Below are 18,551 nucleotides of genomic sequence, written 5' to 3'. Positions count from 1 at the left end.
AATACTCGACTTAAAACCTCCCGCGGTTCCCATCCTGAGTGACAACCCGCTTTCTCTCGATGGAAGCCCTGACTGTCCTACAAAGCACCCTGGAGCTTATATTCGCTACAGAGTAAAATAACCGGATGTTTCTCATTCAATGATAAACAATATTCCAACTGTCATCGTCCATTACATAAACCAATGCTTAATTAATTCGCAATACACATCACTTAACTTTCACCAACTTACCTGTCCTGCCGATTGCGTCATTTGTTATTCTCCACTTCTGTTTCGACTAGAAAAACAGACCTCATGTTTTATACCCATTGTAAACAAGATTCATCCAACAATAACCACACTTACTTCAGGATGACAACTGGGATGCCTTATTTGTGGTCCACAATTACTCTCTTCAAGCGTCTTTGTCTGTCTGCTCTCTTTCTGTACACTGTTACCCATTTTCATATGCTTAGTAGATGACGACTCAGTAATATAAATGTATTTAGTACTATATAGTTTGGGCTGTATATAATTATTTGTTTTCTGCTAAATATATTTTATTCATTTATAGGATACAGTTGACTTAAAAAGGGTGTGAAAGAGTAAAATACATTAGACATGTTAAAAAAAAAAGGTAGGTGAAAAGCACTCTCCGGGAGAGGAGTTTGCTACTATCAGCCTCCCTTACATGGGAGTCCCATGTATTTAGTCCGACTACGAAACGTTTTTTGCGAAACACTTGGTATGAGATTGTTGACCACAATTTGATTGATAAATTGTATATATTCTCTACTATAGAAGTGAATTGCGAACAATACAACCAATGTCCAATTCTAAACGACAATGTGAATGGAAACGCTAGTTAGTAGTTAGAACAAAAATGTCTCATTTATTTTTGCAACAAAAAACTTGGATCATCTTGTCTGTCCCTGACTTCCATTTCTGATTGAATTTCCACTCACAAATAGCCAGTGAGAGTGCAAGAAGTCTGCCTTCAATGTAGTTTAAAGGTCAGATATCAACAGATATACCATTCACTAAAAATCATCGAAAAAGTACTTTTTAAAAGCATACAAATAAAGTTTTTACCTATTACAGAAGAATTTATTCAGAAAATTCACTTTTAATTGCGCCTCGCATACCACTTTTCCGAAGTCTAGATATTCAGAATAACAATATTGTTTGTTTGGCAACTGTGACGTCACGAACGCGGAATTCCCCGAACCTTTCCCGAAGCGCACGGGCGGAATGTTTCGAATAGCAGACAACGCAATGAAATGAAGACAAAACTGTTTTTTGCCAAATTTGATAAGATGTAGATGGTGGAATTATATAGAATACTGTCAGTATGTTTTTTTATGTACATTAAACTGTAAATACAAAAAGTTATGGAAGTCTTGATATCTGACCTATAAAGGTCAGATATCAAGACTTCCATAATTGTCAAACATTTCGTCGGAATACTCGAAATCTTCAACTTCCCGTAGCGTCTCGTTGAATTTAAGCACTTTTCGTTGGAATTCTCGAACAGATGCGTTGGCACGGAAGGTTTTAACGTCTCTGTACAGATCCGGGAAAGCTTTGGTGTGTTCGTTACGTAACTGGCCATGCAGGTTCTTGTCATTTTGCAGTTCTGTTTTTTATTTTTTCCGGTTAACCGTAATCCATTTCCAAAAGTGGCGAAGACGCCTTTTCTTGTTAGCGTCGGGTTCCCTGGCGGGCATGGTGCCTAAGATACAAAAAGAAAAAACACCACTATCTTAAACAACGTGACGTGGCCCAAAAACGCCGGACCCCTTTCCGTTTTCGCTCAAGCTCACTATGGTTTTGTGAAAACTGACAATTGGAGAAAACTCCGCGCTTTATAGTAAGTAGATTTCATCCTACTAGTAACTGTAAGGACTACAGAAAAATTACGGAAAGTCGCCCTTGCTGTCCTTCATAATGCTGCCGTTAGATGGCAGGTGATTGTCGACCAAATGCGGTGAGTGTTCGATCCAGGTATGCAGTAGGATCTGTTATGTGATTGAAGTTGAAAAAAAAATGACAGATGGAACTTTATACTATTGAATTTATCATAATGCATATTGGAGAGAGCAGCATAACAGAAGAAACATTTGAAAGCAGATGAACAAAATGACCGAAGAATGATAATATCAAAGCTCGAACACAAATATCACATAATAGTCAATATTGGCTAATGTGAAGGTGGTTTTATATACTTTTATGAATATGTGCTAAAATTACTCATAGCCCAGTATGCTACGTCGAGTCTTGAGTCTCGTATCTGTATAAATTGCAGTAATTTGGAGCCTGCATTACATTAGTAATCTCGATAATATATATATATATATATATATATATATATATATATATACATACATATATATGTATATATATACATATATATATATATATATATATATATATATATATATATATATACACACACACACAATCTGGGTCACTTGTACTGCGAAGGGAAGTAACAACTCTCCAAGTAATATTCCTGACAGGGAGAGAAATTGAGATCTGATTCCCTTATACAAATGCATCGACTGGACATTACAAAATAATTGAGAACATGGAACACATTAGTAAGTTCAATTCAAGTAACGTAGGTGTCGTAACACACGAATAGAATAAAACTTAAACCCACTCTCGGAGAAAGATAAGCTGAGATACAGAGTAAACCGTATATTTCGACCACTGACTGTGGTCCTATTCAGCAGTTACTGTAACTGCTGAAGAGGACCACAGTTGTGGCTACTATTTTTTAGTTTGTCTTTGAACGCCATTCATTTCGTATTTGTGCAAGTTTGATATACAAGACCGGAACTATTCTCCCGGTGTTTTGTCCCTGAATCTTCTTTTATCAAACTTTGCTTTCAATAAAATTATGTCGTCCACCATTGTTTCTTCTAGTTTATTCCACAAATGAACACTTACTAATGTAAAACTTAAACCCACTCTCGGAGAAAGATAAGCTGAGATACAGAGTAAACCGTATATTTCGACCACTGACTGTGGTCCTCTTCAGCAGTTACTGTAACTGCTGAAGAAGACCGCAGTCAGTGGTCGAAATATACGGTTTACTCTGTATCTCAGCTTATCTTTCTCCGAGAGTGGGTTTAAGTTTTACATTAGTAAGTGTTCATTTGTGGAATAAACTAGAAGAAACAATGGCGGACGACATAATTTTATTGAAAGCAAAGTTTGATAAAAGAAGATTAGAGACAAAACACCGAGAGAATTGTTCCGGTCTTGTATATTAAACTTGCACAAATACGAAATGAATGGCGTTCAAAGACAAACTAAAAAATAGTAGCCATAACCACTTAACATGAAATTTAATTCTGTATATCTAGTGAGACAAAAATTATTTTCACAAGCAGAGCGAGTGAAAGATGGAATATATGCAGAGCGGAATAGTTAAACTCAGAGCTGCATAGTAAGTAATCAAATAGCGTATTATGATAAAATACATACTAACATCTATGAAATATGAACGAAGGATGACAGTTCAGCAAATAAATTGCCGTGCGGATCTTATCGCCTTTAATGTTAAACATGAAGTGTGAATTTACTTTCCATTGGCTCAGACATCACATTTAATGCAAATTACGACTTACGGAGTTAATGTAAATTATAAACGACAAACCTTCAATATTGCAGGCTTTCTTTGACGTGGGGCAGTATGTGGCGCACAATGTTTATGTTTACACGTACCGCATAGTCCGATTGTATGAAATATGTAGGGTAAACTTTAATTTCATTACTCTTGACGCAGCAAAATATTAATGCACATATGTACAACTTTTATTGTGTATATTCATTATTTTCTATTTTCATTTAGTAACCTAAGCATATACATATTGTTTGAAAATATCATGAGCTAGTACAGTGAAGTCAATTTATATAAACGAACAAGTCGCATACCTGAGTGGGAATATCTGACAATTTAAAGGGAGGTTGTGTGTGTTGAATGTACATAGTTCAGTTTATGTATATATCTATCTAGTAAGAAATACAAATCCGTGATAACTTGTGCTAATGTATGAAAATAAAGCCTACTGTAAAGAATCTCAAGAAATGTGTATGTGATATATTTCGGGAGAAATAATTGTAATGGCTGAGAGAAAGATTATGGCAAAACAGAATTCAAGATCAGCCACAGGAAACAAAAAGAAGAATGAAGAGGAAAAAATCCAGCCACAAGTTGGTGCAAAGGCCCATATAAAAGATTTGCTGTCTCATTTAGATCCCATGATATATTTGGCTGGGACAGCTGACAACACAGAAGAAATGTTACAGTTCCTAGCTGATGTTGATCCAGCATTTCATAAACTTGAAATTGTGAAAACTTTACGAACTGAATTGCGGGAGAAGATGGGGCACATTGTTGATCATCATGTGAATGAATACTTGGAGGAGAATAAGGGGAAAATGAGGTCAGATAATCCTATGGATTGCATTGTAAATAGTGTAGAAACAAGTGATGATTTTAAAGACTTTGTTTTTGACATTCAGAATTCTATTTCTTCTTCTGTATCAGATATTTCAACTCATTTTGAAGATGAAATTATTACTGGTATGTTTGCTGGTGAAGATGAAGAATTCTTTCTTAACATTAGCCCAGGAGAGTCCAGTGAATCATCCTTAAATTCTTCACTGAACCAGTCAGGATTTCTATATTTACACCCTGCACAGTACAGTAATATAGCAGAGACTTTGAAATCAAGGAAAGAACCAGAAGCCTGCCGTGATGCTCTGAATATACTCCTTGCTGTGACACCTGGAGAACCAGTAATGCAAGATTGTTGGCAGGATATAAGGAAGGGACTTTTGGACTGCTTATTAGACAACCATTCAGAAATATTTGACAAGTCTTTAAAGGTACATTCAAAACTGTTGACCTCACAAGTCAATGTTGCAGTTAAAGAGGCATATGTGAATCTGTTAGAATGTGTGGCTGCTTATTTCATGTCAAAGAGATTTGTGTCAAGATTGTCAAGGAAGCAAGTTCCTTTGGATTTGAATTTATGTGAGCAACCTCTTCGTATTCTACAAATTCTTCTTGATTTTCAGAAAGAAATCCCCCAACTATGGATTAGGTATCCAGAGAAGTTTGTCGATGACATGGTAGAAGGAACATTTGAAATGTTATGTTTGAATCTGAAAATTGAAGAAAGAAAACATTTGCTCATTCTAGATCTTGTTTGTCTACTTGACCCCAAAGCATTATGGTTTAATCGTTGGATTCATGGTTTATGGAGTCAAATAAAAACCTTTGGTGCAATGAGCACCCATCCAGTCTTTTTGCAATACAGTGTCAATTATAGTCTTTCATATCTTGAAAATTGGAGTGCAGAAGATTCAAAACAGCAACCAAATACTGTGTCTCACAAGAGCTTACAAGACTGCAAGTTCTCACACTGCATAAGAGTAGTTCTCCTATCACTTCGATTTTACAATGGCAGAAAGTTATTTCCTATAAACATTCCATCCAAGGATGAACTCCTAACTCTACAGGTATTTTTAACTTTGCTTGAAAATAGTATCTCTGACAAAACACCACAGCATATGACAGTTGAGGTTTACTCTCAGTTGAAGAAATTTACATCACAAGATAATATGTGTGTCAGTATTATGTGTGAATCTGGTGTTGTTGATCTCCTTCTACAAAGACTGCAGAATCTTGATCAAGTTATCTGTGATGAAAAGGAAGCTGAAGATAAATATCTACTGATTAACTCCAAGGCATGGCTTATTGACTCAATCTTGAGCTTACTGAGGGAAGTTGTTGATAAGCAAACTGGAAAAAAATTCATTCTTCTAGGACGAAGGAGGAAGTCTAGCTCTAAATCAGAATTGTCACTAAATCCAAATAGTCCAGCTCAGAGTCTTTTGGATTTTATTCAGACATTGATTACAGTAAAGGATTTGTCAGACTCACTTTTAGAGAAATGTATTGGCATTTTATGTTCCCTCCTGAACAGCCCACTTGGGTGTCATGTCTGTCTTGATCACCCTCTCATCCTCCACATGACCGTGCAAATAAGGGAAAAGATGTGCTCCCAACCCCAAGAGTCTACATGTAGAAAAGTGAACTCATGTTCAACACTTGATATGTTTAGGGCTGTGCTTTACACATTGTTGCAGAGTTACAAAGGACTGCATTTACTATTAAGGGAGGGTATCCTTCAGCCTGTATTGGATGTTCTTCTACCAGCTCTTGCAAGTAATGGTCAGGTTACCACAAGGCTACTTTCATTTATTTGTGGAACTCAAGAAGGTAAGTTTTATACACACACACACACATATATATATATATATATATATATATATATATATATATATATATATATATATATATATATATATATATATATATATATATATATATGCACAAATTTCACAAGTCACACATGAATCACAAATATGCAGAGTCGGGTGTCATATAATTATTCTGGAAGTATACACCATATGTCCCAGCTACAATCACAATGTCAGACAGAATTTACTGTATTACACACCAGTATTCATTCAATACAGAAAATAATGTAATTTTCCCTTCACAAACTGAATGTTACATCTGTAGAGACAGAATTAGAATGAAAAAACATAAGAAATATAATAATGATGATGATGATAGTAATAGTAATAATGATAATTTTTGCCTTAATTCTCACTGGCTGTAAACTCACAGGCCAGTATTCATTATCTACTGCCCCAGAATCTTCCCATAGATTTCTTTGGGGAGAAATTAGACTCTTATATTATTGAAAGACTCTATCACAAGCTTGTAAAATTAGGAAGGGAGTAGTTGCCAGTTGTCAGCTTTCCTGATGTGAATAGGTGAAGAAAATAAATTTGAAGTTGATAGAGGGAGATCTTGGGTTCAGTTTGGAACAAAGTACCAGCCCCTTGGGGCTGCACTTCCAGTAAGGATTTTTCTGAGTTTTGAAGACAGGAGGCAAGAAAATTATTCTCTCTGATGTATGTTTTACAGTACCACTACTTGCAGATACCCATTGTTTGGTCCCATAACAAGCACATTGACTTTTTTCCACTAAATTATTTTAACTTTTGACAGTAAAATGAGTATCTGTATTCTTTTTTTCTCAAAACTTGTTACTTTTCAGGTTGCCATATACTTGGGAAGCTTAAAATCCTAAAGCCATTTTGGGATATCCTTGAGTGTGTTGCAGTTTCCGAGGAGCATGTTAGACCACCTATGTCAGAGGATGAGAAGGAGAAAGCCCTTTACTCAGCTTTGGCTCCTCTTGCAGCTCTTACAACAACTCATATGGGTAGTTATTTAATCCACCTCTGAAGTAGCAGAAAAAGAATACTTCTTTTGATCTCTCAATTTCATATACATTAATTTATGCATTATAAATGGATGTAGATTCTACACACCTATTTCATTAAAAAAAGTTAATTTTTCCCCAGTACATGTGTTCTTTTTTGTGTTGTAAAAGGTAACTAAATGGAATGAAGTGAGGGGACTAGAAACTCTCTCTTCATGAAGACTCAAAGCAAAAAGTAATCTTTAGAATCAGCCACCACCTCCTGAAAGGGAGACTGAAATCTTCATATATACAGTATATGTATATCAGTACAAAGCTTCTTGTGTGAATTAGAAAGCAAACTTAAAGCAAATCACAGTCCACATGAAATTGCAACACATTCTGTACTGTTTACACTTTTGATGCCTGTTCTACTTGCAGGAGTGAAATTGCTCTTTGGTGATATAGGGCTGAAGACAAAAATTGAAATGTGTTTGTTTAAGAGGCCTACTATTGCTTGCACCGACAATTTATACTTAATGACTCTACAGTTACTAGCATCAGCTGTGGCCAATCCAAGTATGCTTGTGCATCTTGAAAAGACTCTTAGTTATCAGGTATTAAATGTGTACTTGGCTAATTATATATATTTACCTAATCATAGTATACAGGAAAGGACCCATGTTCATTATGTGGTCTTTTATTCTTTGTCTATCACTTTTAACTTATACAGGCCCTCCTTTCTGCTGCCTTCCTTAAACTTCTTCTTTACCATATTTATGATGCCATCTCTTCAGTATGATAGTCCTCAAGATTAGAAATGCTAGTTGTCAGTGACAGAATACTGATAATTTTCCTGTGTGACATTTCAGAAGAAGCTGTTACTTCAACAATCAGAACAGAATGTAGATGTTAATGGTGCCATTATAGTAGATCAGCCTTCGTTGATAAGGAACCATATCCTTATCAAATCTTACTTACTTGGAGGAAGTGGAGAGCGAGTCTTGCCTCCCCTTTTTATTGAAAATATCCCGCAGTACAACAGTGTAAGCTTCATTTTCATACTCTGCTTCTCTCATATCTCTTAACATATCTGGTATGATAGAAAGTTTGTGAAATGTATTGGATCCTTGTCATTTTTTTTCTAATACAAAAAGATTCTTTGTATAAAAATTGTATATCTTTTGTTGTTTGAACAGGCTCCTTTATTTAGCTCCTATCCACCACCTAAAGAATACATCCCAGAGAAGCCTATTAGATCAATGCATAAGAGGCAGAATGACGTATGGCGCTTTCTCTCAGACACCCGTCATGGGCTCCAGGATCACAGCTGGCTTAGTCATTGTAGGAAGGCATTCAAGTCTGCTTTGTCTGGAGGAGAAGAAATCAAGGTGAGATTTGCAGATAATTATTGTTGTTGCCTTGGGTTTCATTGACCAGAAATATGCAGACCCACAGCAGTTAGCAGTGGTCTCAAGACCTGACCACAGGCTTCTCCAGAAAGAAAAGTTGAATTGTTGTCTGTGTTCGTGGGTCTTTTTCTATATCACCACCTGATTGGAGGAGAAGAGGGGGAACAGTTGATGATTGTTGGGTCTTCTTCTGTGAAAAGTAGAAGATAGTTAAAGCTGGTAGAAAGATCTAGGGCCCAGTTCAAAGACTGACTAACTGACCTTCAAGATAAAAGTGAGGGTGTTGATCTCCATTGGGTTGGCTAGAGACAGTGAAGATGGGCTCCCCACACCCAATGGTTGGATGTCATATACCAGGACCTCAGGATGTACATTATCCTGGATCAAGCTCAACAACCTAATTTTGTCTTGTGATTATAATCTGTCTTATGAGGGAGGGGCTACAAAGCCCTCTGTGAGGGGGACCATCCTAGCCTCCTGATAGGGGGGGAGTGTGTGACGTTAAACCATATCATCATCATGAGGGAGGGAAGAGGGTGGAGGTGAGTGGAGTATGTTGGGGATTGAATGGGTGGGAGTGGTTTTTATGCCTTTGATTTTTGGCTACCTCCCTTGTAAAGGGGAAAAAGCCTTTGGTATGTATGAATCCACAAAATTGTTTTTGCAGGGATGGTTAGTAATGGATGTGATAGACAGGGTAGCCCGATCATTGTGCCTTTCATCTGATGAGCTTGTTCCCTCTGCCACTTCACACTCCACCTCATCTTCTCCAAGCAAGGTGCCTGCTCTGCCTCTAGAGGAACTTGAAGATCTGAAACACCTGGATGCTGACCATCTTCATGCTGTTCAATTAATGGCCAGGTAGTTTGATACAAATACATGTATGTTTATATTTGCACCAGGAATATGAATATAAAAATAATTGTCACTAATGAGCTCTCAACCTAATTATATGATTTGTAGCATACTTATTTTTACCAAATGCCCTTACCTCCTTATAAGGAGGGACACTGTGTTAAAGTACATACTCAAACCAGAAACTCAGAATCCATCCAAACACCCCTCCCATCCCAATCCCTTGGGAATGAAGGGTTATCCTAACACCCATCACACTGCATGGGTCAAAAGCAGCACACCAAGGTACAGTTCTTTTATAATAAGGACCAACAGCATTTCACCTCACAGTAACCCCTCCCCATTCCTCATCCACTCATCAATGGAATATACAGTACTTAAAGCCCCATTGACATGGAGCTAGTTTAGTAGCCGCCAGTGCTAGCAACTTGTAAGCTACCCCTCAACTTGCCCAATATTAGTGGAAAGTTAGTAAACTTGCCTCCAAAACTGTCCTAGTGTCAACTCTTACTTGCCTGATAAATTAACGTTATCTTGCAGATACCACTAGTCGCTACTAAACTAGCACTGTGTCAACAAGGCTTAATGAAGATATTTGTTTCTTTCCCTTCCTCATCCACTCCTCCATGAAACATGTTTAGTAAAGATATTTGCTTCTCTTTCTCTCCAAAAGATATGGCAATCGCCTTGGATTGGTGGTTCACAACACTTTAGTATCGGAGACCATGAAGGAACTTCTTCAGTATGTACAAACCCATATCCACCAGCAGCAAGTCAAGAATTGTGATTGGTTTTCTCTTGTACTCTTCCTAGTCTTCAGTGGCAACAGTGAAAGGTGTGTTTTAAAAAATTGCGGGTATCTGGCAACCAGTTGCCTCTGTTTTCTCTCACAAACATGGGCTCAGAAATTTACCTTATGAGGACAGGCTTAGGCACCTTAATTTACACTCTCTGGAAAGATGTATAGGGTCGTCTAAGAGGTGTTCAAGAGGATCAAGGTCTTTAACAAGGTTGATACATACATATACCAAAGGCCTTTTCCCCCTACATGGGGGGTAGCCAAAAAAGAAAAAGGCAAAGAAACCACTCCCACCCATTCCATTTCCTATATATTCCACTCCCCTCCACCCTCCTCCCTCTCATCTTGGCACCTCCTGGATGACAGGTCATCCCTGCATCCTGTCCATTGCCCTGGGTCAGAAGCAGTGTCGCAAGATACATACATACAGTGTCATTATATTAAGACAACAGGGCAAGACTTGCAGTAATAGATACAAATTGGACAAATCAAGATTCAAGAAGAAAATAGGTAAGAACTGGTCTACCAAAAGAGTGGTTAACAAATGGAATAGACTTAGTACCCAATGTAGTGAACACTGAATCTACTGGTTCTTTTGAGAGAAAGTTAGATAACTTTATGGATGGGGATAATAGGTGTAGGCCTTGCAGTCTCTCACAGTCTCCTTTATTTGTATGTTCTTAGGAGACTGGCATCTCCAAAGTATCTGACAACAGCTCCAGTGTTGGCCTATAAACCACTCAAAACAGAAAATTTCTACTTCTGTCTGTTCTGTCTTTGTGCTGGACAGTGTAAGATTAGGTATACAGTGTCATCTGTAAACAAAGTAATTTCACCTTCCATTTCAAAAGTGGGAATTAGTTACATGAATATCATAGTTCAAATTATAAGATCTAATGAAGTGGCCTTGCTGTGGATGTGCTGTGTCTTGTGACACTGCTTCTGACCTAGGGCAGTGGGTGAGATGCAGGGATGACCCATCATCCAGGAGGAGCCAAGAGAAGAGGGAGGGAGGGGGGTGAATGGGAGTGGAGTATGTGGGGATGGAATGGGTGGAAGTGGATTTTATGTCTGTTTTTTGGCTACCCTCCTTGTAAGGGGAAAAAATCCTTTGGTATACATATGTACAAATTTTCTTCCTTGAAAATGTGAAAATGTAGGAAATCTTGTATATATAAAAGGGATATGTACTTTTAAACACCTTCATATGTTGATAATTCATACACTAGAGCAATTTATTTCATAAGGATTTTTAGAAAATGTGGAGATGTGTTCCAGGAGCCCACCCAATAACATGGAAATAAGTACTAGACAGATAGTAAAGCTCTTAAATATACAGTTCCATACATACATATACCAAAGGCTTTTTTCCCCTTTACAAGGGTGGTAGCAAAAAAACAAAGGCATAAAAACCATTCCCACCCATTCCATCCCTATCATACTCCACTCCCCTCCACCCTCTTCCCTCCCTCTTATCTTGGCACCTTCTGGATGACGGGTCATTCCTGCATCTCGCCCACTGCCCTGGGTCAGAAGCAATGTTGCAAAACACAGCATATCCACAGCAAGGGCACTTCATTAAATTGGTAAGCCCCCTCATGCAGAAAAGGAGAATACGGGGAGAAATCCCTTCGGGCTGCATCAAATTATTTCTCACACATACTCATTCAACCCCCATCCTCCACCCATTTCACTTCATACTTCATGCATCACAGCATCATCCATATACAACCATTCTCCATTCACCCCTGTCTTCTGTCCTCTCCCATCCTTCCTCAACAGACATTCCCCTCTTTCCCAAAGCCCCTTTTACTCCATCCATCCATCTCATCCTAGGTCGCCCCCTCATGTTCACGCCTTCCACCTCTGCCTTCCAAACCTCTTTTACTATTCTTTCTTCACTCATTCTTTCCATGTGTCCAAACCATCCCAATACTCTTTCATCAACCCTATATCCCAACTCCCTTTCCACTCCCATTTTCCTCACCTCCTTATTTCTCACTCTCCCCAGCCTAGTAATCCCTATCATACTTCTCAGGCACCTTATCTGAAACATATCCAAACTCCTCATCTCTTATGTTCCATGTTTCTGCCACATACAGTGCTGTTGGCACAATCACTACTTCATACAATCTTCTCTTAGCATCCATTCCCAAATGTCTATGTCTCATTAACACTTTTTAATCCATCAAGGCATTTACTCGCTTCTCTCAATCTACATTCCACTTCCACTTCTCCCTTTCCTGCCACATTTGCACCCAAGTACCTAAAACTATCCTCTTCCTCCAGTCTCTCTACCTTAATACTCACTTCCAGTCAGCTAACACTTCCTTCCCTTGTACATCTCATCACCTTACTTTTACCCACATTTATCTTCAACTTCCTTCTTTCACACTCCTTCCCAAACTCTGTTACTAACTTCCTCAATCCCTCCTCTGATCCTGCTACAAGCATTGTGTCGTCCACAAACAACAGCTGGCTTATCTCCCACTTTTCTCCATTTTCTTTAACCATCTCCAATCCCTGACCCACTACCCTTGCATTTACCTCTCACACCACCTCATCCATGTATAAATTGAACAGCCAGGGCAACATAACACATACCTGACAAAGTCCCACTTTTACCTCAAACTACTCACTCTCTCCATTTCTAATCCTAACACAAGCTCTACTGCTCTTGTAAAAACTCTTTACTGCTCTTAACAGCTTTCTTCCTATTCCATATATCTGCAAAACCTTTTCCTATAGCTTTCTCACATATCTGTCTTACCATAAAAATCTGATCTACACAACCCCTACCTGTCCTAAACCCACACTTCCTCACCAATTACTCCCTCTGTTCCTCTCCTAATCCTCTCAATCAAGGCCCTCCCATAAGCCTTCCCAACTACACTTAACGAGGTGACCCCTCTGAAACTACTACACTCACACTTGTCCCCCTTTCCCTTGTAAAGTGGAACTATACAGGCACTCCTCCAGTCCTCCGGCACTCTACCCACTCTTAAACTCGCCAGCCAGGACACCATAACTGTACCTCCTTTTTTCAGACATTCTGCATGGCATCCATCCAACCCAGGTGCCTTACCTGCTCTCATCGTCTTAACAGCTGCCTTCACTTCATCTTTACTTATTTTTCCTCCATTTACTCACTCATCACGGTCCACAGTTCCACATTTAGCAACTCCCTAAAATACTCTGCCCATCTTCCCCTTACGGCCTTCTCTTCCAGTATCATCTCTCCATCTGCACCTTTTACCTTTTCTTCTCTACTTGATTCGCCTCCTCTTCCTCTCTTAATTTCTTTCCAAAACATCTTTTTATTACTTTCAAAATTTTCTGTCATACTCTTACCCCATTTCACATCTGCTTTCCTCTTTGCCTCTTTTATCTTATGCTTTACTTCTCTTCTCTTTTCTTTGTACCTCTCATATGATTCCCTTGTCCTATTTTGTAGCCAATCTGTGAAAGCTCACTTCATCTCTTCTACAACCTTTTTTGCTTCCTCATCCCACCACTCATTACCCTTCCTTCTATTTCCTCCCATCCTCCTTGTTCCACACACCATCTTTGCACACCTTGTGACTCCCTCCTTGAACCATCCCCATTCTTCCTCCACTCCTAGTTCTACTCTATCCTTCACTCCCTCTACAGTTGCAATATCAATAAAAGATAAATAAACTTCAAACTGGTGTTAACTCAAATGATTGTATACAAAAGTTAAAACAAACAACTTTAGTGAGGCACATGACACAACACACTGCAATTCAACACTAACAATAGTTAATGTACATTCCCCCTCCCACAGTTCCAAACACCTTCAGACCTCAGCTCAGCCAACTAACCTCAATCCCCAACCTGATCATGGGTGGTGACTTCAACGCCAAGTCGTCTGCCTGGTTTGTCGACAACCCCGACACAGACAGAGGGCTTGATATACAGACTCAACTCGACTCAGGCTGTGGCCTTCCTTGGGGAGACGGGACTGCTCGGACAGACAGTCTAGGGAACGACAACAACAACAACAACAACACACTGCAAGTTTACTGTACTGACAGTGGACAAAGCAAGACCCATAGAATTCCTAATCTCACTTACATCTTGCCTGTTTACAATTTGCACTCCAATGTCAAGGCTTTATGTTGCTTTTTCTTGAGAGGCTCCTCAGCAAATGACAATGATGCTAGTGGGCCCTTCAGAGGCATGATGAAAAGTACATAAGTAACAGGATGGCAACAGATGAACACACAACAATGGTAGTGACCAGGAACAGATTGGGAATAGTCTGTTTTTTACAGTCTGTTTATTTGAACAAAGTGGGTGTGAAGTTACTTTCCTCACTGCATGTACAACTGGCACTGTGGTCATTTGTGTGGTAGACTTGATTCTGTACAGTGTTTTCATAATTTTTTCATACTTCCTTTCATACTATCAAAGCATATGCCTTTTTATAGAGAAAATTGTCCTCACTTTTTCCCTTGGAATCTTCATATATCAGTTTCGTACATAAGGGATTCCCTGTATACTGGGAAACTATGTTTTCTTAATTGGTATGGATATATTTCTGTAAAAATTTATAAAATAAATTTTAGTTGAAATAAGTGAAAGTACATCAAATATTCATTACTTTTTTAATGTAAATTGCATCCCTTTAGTGTCACTACTTGAAGGCACAGATGACAAAGATGACAACAGTCCCTAACTAAAACAATTTTTTTTTTTTTTCCATAGATAAGAATATTGATCATGAGATGTAGCACTACTGACTAAAAGATTTTACCCAACAGGTGTCGTACTGTCTTGTTAAACATCAGCAAAGTACAGAGTGGAGGGGTAATGTGGGTTGCCTTAGCTCAGTCTATGCAACAGACACATGACCTTCAGTATGGAGAGATACTTCAGGCAGGCATTTTACATAATCTCCAACTCATACTTAGCACAGAGGTACCAGCTGTGTACATGGCTTGTCAGGTAAGAGTTAAAAAGAATTTCATAATACCTCTAATATGTATGGATACATAACTTTAGACTTGATTAGCTTTGTTGTATATGGTGCTATCTTTATTAATCTATATATACCAATAGGCTTCTTCTCCTTTATAAGGAAGCAATGCTATATTATCTTTTTACTTCACATTCTGAGCATCTTCAGCATACTTTTGTACTTTTTTCTTTACGGGGTTATTGATTGCACATCTATATTGATTTTTAAAGTAACAAATTGAATTGGAAAAGCTATGATTTCCTCAGGTAATTCCAAAAATTAAATTCCCATGTCCTAAGGATCCCAGTAGTTCTGCATCATTTCTTGACAATAATTCAGTAATGCTGTTCTTCTTCCAGAGATTTGGTGGTTGTGTATGGAACTTACTTGGTGAATGGGTGTCATGTGTATTTGTGGGTGTGTTGCCATGGACAGAGATCTGCCATTACGTCATACTGGTTCTTCTGTTTGGTGCTGACTACCTCGTCTATTACCTAGTGGCATTGCTCCGCCATCTAGAGCCCATCATTACCAAGCATTCATATTCGCCTACATGTGTTCCTCAGTTGCAGGTTTGTAATATATACTAAGTGAGGGAATGGGGGAAAGTATGAAGTGTGCATGTAATTGGCAGATGCTGACAAGTCTATCACAAGAAACACCATGTGATGACAAAGCTTTTATAAGTACATTTTGCTTGTTACAGCTTTGTCAAATATGTAAACTTGATAAAGCTGTAACAAGCAAACTGTTATACTAATAAAAGCTCTGTCATCACATGGTGTTTCTTGTGATAAAGTAAGAAGTGTCTTAAAACTGATATGGAAAAATAAACTGATGTCAGTAGAGGCAGTGAAAGGAATGTATGGAGCAGTAGCTATGCTGATGAATGGGTGATGAATGTGAGACAAATTATGTGAAGGCAGTGGAAATGTGATACTTGAGGGCACATTGAATAATGAAATACAACAAAGAAATGCAAGGATTCATGAAGGGAAAGAAGTATAAATAGGATTGGAAAAAATAATAAAACAGACCAGACTAAGGTGGTTTGGTTATGCTGTGATAGTTAATGGGAATAGACATCATTGCAGGATGCAATAAAAGCAATGAATAGACCAAAGTGGGACAATCTGTTGTGTCCCAGGCAATGTTCCCTCTAATTTTTTGCTGTGAATGTGCACAGAAATTTGCTTGTGTGCAAACTTTGCCTTCTCTGTTTAAAAGTATGTGCGCACCCATGCGAGTCACCATCTGATCATTTAAGCAAATACGCACAATTTGTAAGTTTGTATTACATATTACCTCCAATTATTGGTTTGACGGTTAACAAGATATTTTTAGCATATTTTTAGAGAATTTATAAGTTGATGTTTGGGTGGAACTTTTTTATTGAATGGATTTTAATATCATTTGAAAATTTTGTGTGCACATTTTTTTATGTGCGCTAGTTGTAAAATGTGCATGCGCACACAAACACAATTTAGAGGGAATGTTGGTCCCAGGTCTCTCTTGCAGGAAGCTCATTGCTCAAGTAACCAGCAATAGCCACAAAGAGTGACTCACACATCACTCATGGAAAAGATATTGTGTTGTTGTCTGGGTAAAGCTAGAGTAGAGCAATGCAAGTTTAAGTGCTATGCGACTTCCTTGTGGTGATTACATCTGGGGCAGTTTGCACCTGTGGCTAGGCTTATTCAGTGTTGGTACTGTTTTCAAAGTGGATGGTAGCCTCAAGACATATCTACTTGGGTAGTTCTTGCTTGTAGGACTACAAGTTTGCAGTGAAACTTGAGGCAACAATTATTTTGTTTGACTAGTGAATGAAAAATTGCTGCCTTGATTGCTTAATATACTCATTGCTGTAAATGGTTTTCATACAGACATCTAATATTGAAGACTGGCATTTGGGAGACCACCTTGGTTTTCTAGAAGCTTTAGCGCGGCGGCACCGACGCAATGTATTAGCTGACCTCGTCACTCCACTACACAATCTCAAGTTTGGATACACACCAAGACAGCTGTAAGTCTTAAATGTAGTGATGTGCTGAAGCATCTGTTGTCTAATGTTTGGGCAAAACATACTGTAGCGGTTATACTATGTTGTCCAACACTCAGGCAGCTGTGAAACCATCACAGATTAGTCCATCCACCAAAGGCAGACTGTGATATTGTCCATAACTTTTTATGTAACATTCTCATTCACTATTATCAGCTTTAATATACATTTACTGAAGCCCTCTGTTCATGGTTTTCATATTCATATTTTAATGAAGAAATATAAAATATTGACACATCTTTCCTGTTTGTTTTACCTTGCGAGCTTGTTTTATTTAATGATGTATGCAGGGAAAGGTGGCATTAGATATAAGAGGAATGTCTATTGAGCAAAAGTGCAGCGATAGCAGTGAATTACCAATGGTTGTAAATGAAGATATAGCACAGCCCTGAGATTTTCTTGTCCATTCACACCCTCTTCCTTCTCTGCTCAACAGACCTCTTGTACCTAAGGCTCCCCTCACTCCATGAACCTCAGCCTTCCACACTTTCTGCAAGGCTTTCTTCACTCATTTTTTCCACATGCCCAAACCACCCAAGTATTCTTTGGTTAACCCTGTTCTCCAGTTATATTTAATCTAACTAGACATCACTTGCTATGATCACACCTGAGACTGACATGATACTAAAGCAGGGATCACATTGGTTCCCGACTCCAACTGCTACCACTGAAAGGAACTTCTGGCTCATTACTAGAACTGTTCTAGTTACATATGCTGACACTATTTTTCAGTTGATATTATGAAGAAAGAAAGAAAGAAAGAAAAAAAAAATGGATGAAGGACTGGAAGATCAAGAAACAGAGGGGGGTATGTTAACATCATTGCTCTGTCTCCCCAAAGCAAACATATGGCAAAATGGCTTCTGAAATACTCCATCTTTGAAGCAAATATTTGTAAAACACTAATGGGATATATGTTAAAAAAAATATATATAATAATAATATGATGATATGGTTTAACATCACAAACTCCCCCCTATCAGAAGGCTAGGACAGTGCCCCTCACAGAGGGCTTTGTAGCATGGAATTTAATGAACCATGCCCTTGGTTCAACTTCACTGGTGGCAGGATTTCAACCGCCATCTCCTTGACCTTCGCCGCAAGTAACGACGCCCTAATCCATTCAGCCAGCGAGAAATTGACAATAATAAAAAATAAAATAAATAAAATA

General features: G+C 38.4%; 2 protein-coding genes across 2 annotated transcripts in view; one reads left to right on the top strand and one right to left on the bottom strand.

Moving 5' to 3' along the window:
- LOC143026253 (putative oxidoreductase YteT) overlaps positions 1-470 on the bottom strand; it is a 35,162-nt gene extending 34,692 nt beyond the window's left edge. Inside the window, exon 1 of the mRNA XM_076186338.1 lies at positions 346-470. Within this exon, the coding sequence (XP_076042453.1) occupies positions 346-447 (102 nt within the window). The 5' untranslated portion in view covers positions 448-470. The remainder of the gene's footprint in view (positions 1-345) is intronic.
- A 3,437-nt stretch (positions 471-3,907) lies between these two features.
- Positions 3,908-18,455, top strand: LOC143026252 (protein broad-minded-like). Its single transcript, XM_076186335.1, has 10 exons — positions 3,908-6,277; positions 7,128-7,295; positions 7,716-7,891; positions 8,147-8,320; positions 8,474-8,665; positions 9,354-9,547; positions 10,215-10,376; positions 15,125-15,308; positions 15,681-15,893; positions 17,205-18,455. Exons 1-10 carry the CDS (start codon positions 4,111-4,113, stop codon positions 17,346-17,348), a joined length of 3,774 nt encoding a protein of 1,257 aa, XP_076042450.1. The 5' UTR covers positions 3,908-4,110; the 3' UTR covers positions 17,349-18,455.
- The last annotated feature ends 96 nt before the right edge of the window (positions 18,456-18,551 follow it).

Source organism: Oratosquilla oratoria, chromosome 6 (assembly GCF_046742065.1).
Source record: "Oratosquilla oratoria isolate Oo_2021 chromosome 6, ASM4674206v1, whole genome shotgun sequence".
Taxonomy (NCBI): Eukaryota; Metazoa; Arthropoda; class Malacostraca; order Stomatopoda; family Squillidae; genus Oratosquilla; species Oratosquilla oratoria.
The sequence above is the reverse complement of the archived record's forward strand: the minus strand, read 5'-3'. Positions and strand labels throughout refer to the sequence as shown.

What these genes read in the sequence shown, in the direction of transcription:
- LOC143026252 (XM_076186335.1), top strand. Translation starts at nt 4,111, where the DNA reads ATGGCTGAGAGAAAGATTATGGCAAAACAGAATTCAAGATCAGCCACA. An exon ending in AAAAGACTCTTAGTTATCAG is followed by an intron (nt 7,892 to 8,146) that starts GTATTAAATGTG and finishes GTGACATTTCAG; the next exon opens with AAGAAGCTGTTACTTCAACA. An exon ending in ATATCCCGCAGTACAACAGT is followed by an intron (nt 8,321 to 8,473) that starts GTAAGCTTCATT and finishes TTGTTTGAACAG; the next exon opens with GCTCCTTTATTTAGCTCCTA.